The sequence below is a fragment of the Rosa chinensis genome, chromosome 6 (genome assembly GCF_002994745.2).
Source record: "Rosa chinensis cultivar Old Blush chromosome 6, RchiOBHm-V2, whole genome shotgun sequence".
In the NCBI taxonomy this organism is placed as follows: domain Eukaryota; kingdom Viridiplantae; phylum Streptophyta; class Magnoliopsida; order Rosales; family Rosaceae; genus Rosa; species Rosa chinensis.
Genome location: NC_037093.1, coordinates 53,197,552 through 53,204,268, shown reverse-complemented (window position 1 = coordinate 53,204,268; position 6,717 = coordinate 53,197,552). Strand labels below are relative to the sequence as shown.

Genomic DNA, 6,717 nt, shown 5'->3' with positions numbered 1-6,717 from the left:
TTTTTTTTTTTTTTCTTCGACGGAAAGAAGAAAGAAACTAGAAAATTAGGATTTTTTTCTTGGCTCTGAGCGTGCTGATAACGTGTAAAAGTAAAATGTGAATTTGAATTGGTCTACTCATTTCATTTCATAGTCCCTTTATATATGGAGATAATTACAACAGAAATATCAATTACAATGATGACATTAAATGCTGATTGATCTGTAATTGATGCTGATTGATGGTAATCGCTAATTCCTTGATTCTTTCTTCGTCAGTCACTTTGACGAAGACACATAATATGCTTTTCCTTTAACAGATCTAAAATTAAAAGAAAAATGCTAATTCCATAATGTTGTTATTTGTTTTGTCAATTGTAAGTCGAATATCTCGAGTTACATTTTAAGTGATCAATTTTGTATGTAGCCCCCTGCTATTTCCAGAAGAAGGCAACCCATCAAAAAAAAAAAAAAAGGGTATAAAGGAATATGGAAACAAATGTGTTGCGAAGGTAAGAACAAGTTCACTTGTTAGGAAGTGTAAAGGGTACATGGTGGCCAAAAGAGTAGAGTAAAGAGGAGAGTTTGCCACGTAAAGAAGTGTAAAGGACAAAGCTAGATAAATAAAGTAATAAACAGCCAAAGTATAAGGGTGACTAAAGAGAAACTTTGCCGTCCTTTGCTTTCTTCGCTGGCCACAGCCTGCAGCAACAGGTCCCCTCATGGAGTCATGAATCACATGCAAGAGTACAATATGCTCTTTGTTCTTATAATGAAGATGAGATTAGGGACTTTTAGAGTGATCGATGTTCTGTTGTTGTATATCTGGCAATTGGTAATTAACCTAGCACATAGCAATTGCCTTGCAATAAAAAATTCACACTATCATTTAGCTGATAAAGAAAAGGCGCAATGATAAGATTCTAGCATGAAATGCATTGGAACAGGAATACAAAACTTACTTGGAATGCAAGTCTCATAGGCCGGCCCCTTAAGAGGCATACTGAATACTATTTTTTCAGTCCTTTATGTGTAGATAAATACGTGCACAAACGTCAGTATTAGTTGCCACTGTCCACTTATAGCTAGCTTGAAGTGAAGAAATGTCTTCTGCCACAAAAATCATGAGCATGGACAGTGACAGCATCAAGAAATACTTGTTCAACATGGCCATGAAAAGCCAGTGGGAAGAAGTTGTCCAAGCATATAGGGAAAACAAGCTGGCTCTCAGGGCAAGGATCACCAAGTCAGGTGACACAGCATTGCACATAGCAGTGTCGGACGGCCAAGAGGAACATGTTGAGAAACTAGTAAAGCTGGTTTCCAAAAAGGAGCTGGAAATCCAAAATGAGCGAGGGAACACCCCTCTCCATTTTGCTGCAGCACAGGGGAATTTGAGAATGTGCAAATGCATTGCCAAAGATCATCCTTCTTTGGTTAGTATTCTCAACAAAGATAAAGAGACCCCTCTCTTCTTGGCTGCTCTCCATGGTAAAAAAGATGCCTTCTTGCGTCTACACTACATTTGTACTCCTGACAAGTCTCCTCCAAACTACAATTACTGTAGGAGGGAAGATGGAGAGACTATCTTGCATCGTGCAATTGATGGGGACTACTATGGTAATTATAAGCACTTTAATTAATTTGATCCCTTTCGTATATGAGTTATATGTACTTCGATGATATGAAATAACAAACTGAATTGTGGTTCACAGATTTGGCATTTCAGATAATAGCCCTGTATAAAGATCTTGTTAATTCTGTTAATGAAGTTGGGTTTTCCCCTCTCCATCTTCTGGCGAGTAAGCCTTCCGCTTTCAAAAGTGGTAGCTACCTTAGACCTTGGAGCAAAATCATTTACCACTGTAAGTACAAATTAACTATAGAGTGATCGATCAAACGATTCCAGTGGTGGTGTAATAAGTGAACTGCTTATCACTCTTCTGTATGGTTATCTCAAAGGTATATTGGTCGATGAGCTGAAGGTGGAAGAAGCAGATCACTTCCATGCGCGGGTAAATGATACAATTAACTTTGAAAAGGCTCCGAAGTACCCAGAAAACTACAAAACCTGCATCAACTTCTTGCTAGTGTTCTGGAAGATGGCTCAAGCATTAGGTATGTGAATTAACTAAATCAATTTGAACATCAAGCACCTATGGATTCTATATAATGCAGAGAACTAATATTCTTGTAGGAAAAAGATCCACAGATCCAGAGAACCCTGAACCTAAAGGAGGAAATCCAGGTCATTACAATGCCTGCTTTGATTATGTCAAGCTTTTATCAAAGGCAATGCTGATTGTTCTTGGACTAGGTATGGCAGCATTCCCATCTTATGGTATCTTGGTGATGAGTCTACACCAATATTTCCTTACATTAAGTTGAGTATATATGTCTGTAAAAGTCGATCATGTAATTGCTTACAAGATATATACTTTTTCCTCTAATATTTTGAAGGGTCTACGGAGATACGGAAGATAAGGAACAAGAAAGAAAAGCACAAATGGGCTGTTCAGATCATGGACAAGCTACTAGAAAGTGCTTCGATGTATGAATATGAAGACAGTGGTATGAACCCGCAGGCAGCAACAATATCGCCCCCCAAGGACGATGAAACAAAGCCTTACAAAATTTCCGATGGTGGCGACCATATCACCCTCGGAAGCATTGAAGAACAACCAATGACACTTAGTCCTAGTACTACTGATCAACAAAACGAAAACAAAGGAAACAGCGGAACCAACGGTCAAGAACAAAAAGGAGTCATTGGAGAAGGTAACTACTTGCTCTAGCCTCTGTCAATGATTAATCAATTGTTCATAAAAGAAACAAAAAGGAAAAACTTTTCTTATGACCAAACTCAGTTAGTCTATGTAAATTATGTAACTATATATGTACGTACGTAGGGTCATTGCCACCAGAAGTGACACGGAATAAAACTCCTGAGATGGAAAAGAAGGAAACACCGATATTGATTGCTGCAAAGAATGGCGTGACTGAAATAGTCGAGAAGATCCTAGACCTTTTTCCAGTGGCCATACATGACCTTAATGCACAGAAAAAGAATATAGTTTTGTTGGCTGTGTTGCCGCCAGAAGTGACACGGAATAAAACTCCAGAGATGGAAAAGAAGGAAACACCGATATTGATTGCTGCGAAGAATGGCGTCACTGAAATGGTCGAGAAGATCCTAGAGCTTTTTCCAGTGGCCATATATGACCTTAATGCACAGAAAAAGAATATAGTTCTGTTGGCTGTGGAGCACAGGCAACCCCATGTGTACCAACTCTTGCTAAAGAGAAAGATCATGAAAGAAACCGTTTTCTGCAAAGTGGATGAAGATGGCAATAGTGCATTACACCTTGCAGCAAAGTTGGGAGAATACAAGCCTTGGCTAATTCCCGGTGCTGCCTTGCAAATGCAATGGGAAATCAAGTGGTACGAGGTAACAAGTATTCAAACCAATCTTTCGTACGGTCTTCATTATGCTGTTTTCATTATCTCACTGGTTCGAAATAATAAAATGCTTCTAAACTTGTACGTTGAAGGAAAAATAATTTTGTGAACATTTGGTAAATTGGGATTATTACTCTTGTAATATTATTGATACAACAAGTAGACTAGTTCGATGAAGATGTAATATGATTCTATGCATAAGTAGACTAACATGATTTGGTCTCAAACTAGTCTACTTATATATTAAGCTAGTTTACTGATGTATATATCGGTTCATTAAAGCAGGATAGACGAACACTTCCATTACCAAAAAAAAAAAAAACGTAATTAAAAACTGATTGAGTACTTACGTGGAACACTTCGTGTGCAGTTCGTCAAAAACTCAATGCCACTCCACTTCTTCAACCGCTACAACAAGAAAAGGCAAACGGCAAAGGAAATCTTCACCGAAACCCACACCGACATCGTTAAAGACGGCGGCAATTGGCTGGCCAACACCTCCCAATCGTGCTCCGTTGTCGCTGCCCTCATCGCCACCGTCGCCTTCGCCACCGCCTCCACAGTCCCCGGCGGCACCAAAGAGGAAAACGGCGAGCCCACCCTCGAAAACCAGCCGGCTTTCCACGTCTTCAGCATCGCCTCCCTCGTCGCCCTTTGCTTATCCGTCACGGCAATGGTGATGTTCCTGGCCATTCTGACGTCACGGTATCAGGAGTGGGACTTCGGGAAAGGGCTGCCGAGGAAGCTCGTGTTCGGCCTGACGTCGCTGTTTCTGTCCATCGCTTCGATGCTGATATCGTTTTGCGCCGGACACTTCTTCGTGCTGAAAGATGAGCTGAAATACGCGGCGTTTCCGGTTTATGCAATAACGTGTTTACCGGTGTCATTTTTCGCTATGGCGCAGTTTCCGTTGTACGTTGATCTGGTGCGGGCTGCGTTTAAGAAGGTGCCGCAGCGGAGTTGCAAGGTATGTAGCTCCTCTTTAACTCATCGATGCAGGCTTTATCTATATCTAGTAATTTTTGCATGCATCCTTGGTGTTTGTTAGTTAGGTTTCGTGTGCTAGGACATATTCATCATGACCAAACATCATAATCACTAGGTGAACAGAATATTGCTACTCTAATTAACATAACACTGCGCACTGTTTAGTTTCTGGGTTCAACACAAAAACATTTGTATCAAGTTGATTTGCAATATATTTTTGTTGTATGTTTGTTTTCTTAAGTCGATTTTAGAGTGGAAGTCCGTACTTTTTAATTCTGATGACTTCTATTCTCCATCATAAGCCCTAATACTCATAAGAAAATGATGAATTGCTTGTTGTACAACAATATATAATATCATGCATAGTAAACTGTTAGCGTAGCAATTACTATAATTTTTATTTTAATTTTATATAATTTTCTGCATATTTTATGACTAACCGATTTTTGTTTTTAATGTTCTTTTGTAGGAATGATCGCGGACAATCATAGCAAACCAATTCTTCACTTCCCATCAAATCTTTTGGATTGCTTGGGTTATCAAATGGTTATCGCCCGGTTCTTGGATTGTATATTCCTTAATCTGTCTTCGGCACCTCTTAATCTGCTGGTTCTTAGCTTGTCTTGGGTTTTCTAAGTGGTCTGTAAATACTTTGCTATGGAGTCTAGGTTCCCTTATGTGGTTTTTTTTATTATTACATCTTCCTAATAGTCCCCTGCTTTTACTCTGGGATTGGCTTACGTGCCAATTTCCTATCGATCCTTGTTCATTTTGCCGTCGCTAGAGTTGATGCATTAATGTTGATACCATCAAATTTGCATAACGCTTTAGTTTTTGGTATTCTCTCTGTTTTGACATATGGCTGTTTTCCTTCTTTCCTTCTTATTCTGGGTTTCCTTCTCTTGTTTCTATCACTCTCTTCTACTCTACTTCTGTTCTGTTTCTGATCAGGGTTTATCCAACTTCATCCGATGAAGTTCATCGCCTCCTTTTGAATCTCCTCCCCGAGCCAGAATCTTACCTTTTCCTTTTGGGGACGGGTCTAGTCGGAATCACTCTCCTGATTTTCCTGAAACTGAGTAGCATACTTCACCTGGGAATAATTCACATGATTTAGAGAATATGGAAGCAGAACCTTCTCTTCTTATCTTCCGGAATGAGTATCATGTGTTGGAATTTGTCGTGGTTGTTCACGACAAGGTTTTTGTCTCAAGTCACATTTCTTAGAACTATGTTGGCTTTTGATGTTTTGTGTTTATTGGATACTATGTTAGATGAGGATGAACTAAGAACCTAGGTAATAAACTTCAGATCCGTTTTGTAATTATTACTGCATTCCTGTTGATGGTGTTTCGGGTGGCTTGCTACTGTTATGCAATAGCTCTGCTTTTCAAATTACTGTTTTGCATTCGCATTTTCGTTTTATTCATTGCAGGGTTGTGAATGTTGCATCTAGTAGTAGTTGGTTTATGACGTTTGTGTTTTAGAATAAGAGATTTGAGAGAGATTGATGAGAGAAATTGTGTGTTCCACTATTGATAATAGGAGCCCTATATATAGGGATTACAAAGTACATATTCTAATTATACAAGGAAAACTATGCCAAATAGGACCGGGAATTCTAGAACCTTCTCTCCTGTTACAATCATAGAACTAATCCTAATTTGATAAGGCACACAAATGTCAACATTCTTCAACACTCCCCCTTGTGCCACTCAAACTTGGTGGTGACGCTTCATCTGTTGCCTCGTTAAAAACCTTGCTCGAGTGAAAAACCATTTGGGACAAAAATAACCTCTAGGAGGAGAAAAAGAGTACAACACGTACTACTACAGAAATTGAAACAGACGACGGGCAAAAACTGTCGTCTGATATGGAGGCTGACTGTCGTATATTGAGGCGACATCTGATGAAAGTCGATTGTAGGGAACCGTCGTATGAAGGGATCAGCAGCATGGCAGCAACATGCCAGCAGCCTGTCGGCAACATTAGCTGTTGTGTGACTGCTCTTCAGACAACGGGCAACTTTAGAAACTGTTGTGTGATTGCGATTCAGATGTCACTTTATTTTATGGTCGTTGTGTGAGTTTTATTCACACAACTGTTTTTCAAAGCATCCGTTATCTGTTTTGAATTCAGACGACAGTTTTTATTTTGTGGCCGTTGTGAATATTGTATTCATACGACAGTTCTTTTTGTGGTTATTGTTGTCCTAATAGAATGATTCAATGCATTATATATGTTGGAACTGGAATATAAAAAAAAGACCAAATTAACAGTAACCAATCAATA

General features: G+C 39.2%; 1 protein-coding gene across 1 annotated transcript; it reads left to right on the top strand.

Annotated features, from left to right (window-relative positions):
- The first annotated feature begins 1,030 nt into the window (after positions 1-1,030).
- Positions 1,031-5,820, top strand: LOC112173948. The gene is made up of 8 exons (XM_024311638.2): positions 1,031-1,599; positions 1,695-1,844; positions 1,942-2,097; positions 2,177-2,296; positions 2,440-2,757; positions 2,889-3,427; positions 3,809-4,405; positions 4,895-5,820. Exons 1-8 carry the CDS (start codon positions 1,083-1,085, stop codon positions 4,898-4,900), a joined length of 2,403 nt encoding a protein of 800 aa, XP_024167406.1. The 5' UTR covers positions 1,031-1,082; the 3' UTR covers positions 4,901-5,820.
- The last annotated feature ends 897 nt before the right edge of the window (positions 5,821-6,717 follow it).

Excerpts from the sequence above, each read along its gene's own strand:
- LOC112173948 (XM_024311638.2), top strand. The coding sequence starts at position 1,083 with ATGTCTTCTGCCACAAAAATCATGAGCATGGACAGTGACAGCATCAAG. Across the intron at positions 2,098-2,176 it reads GAAGATGGCTCAAGCATTAG|GAAAAAGATCCACAGATCCA; the intron begins GTATGTGAATTA and ends ATATTCTTGTAG. Across the intron at positions 3,428-3,808 it reads GGGAAATCAAGTGGTACGAG|TTCGTCAAAAACTCAATGCC; the intron begins GTAACAAGTATT and ends CTTCGTGTGCAG.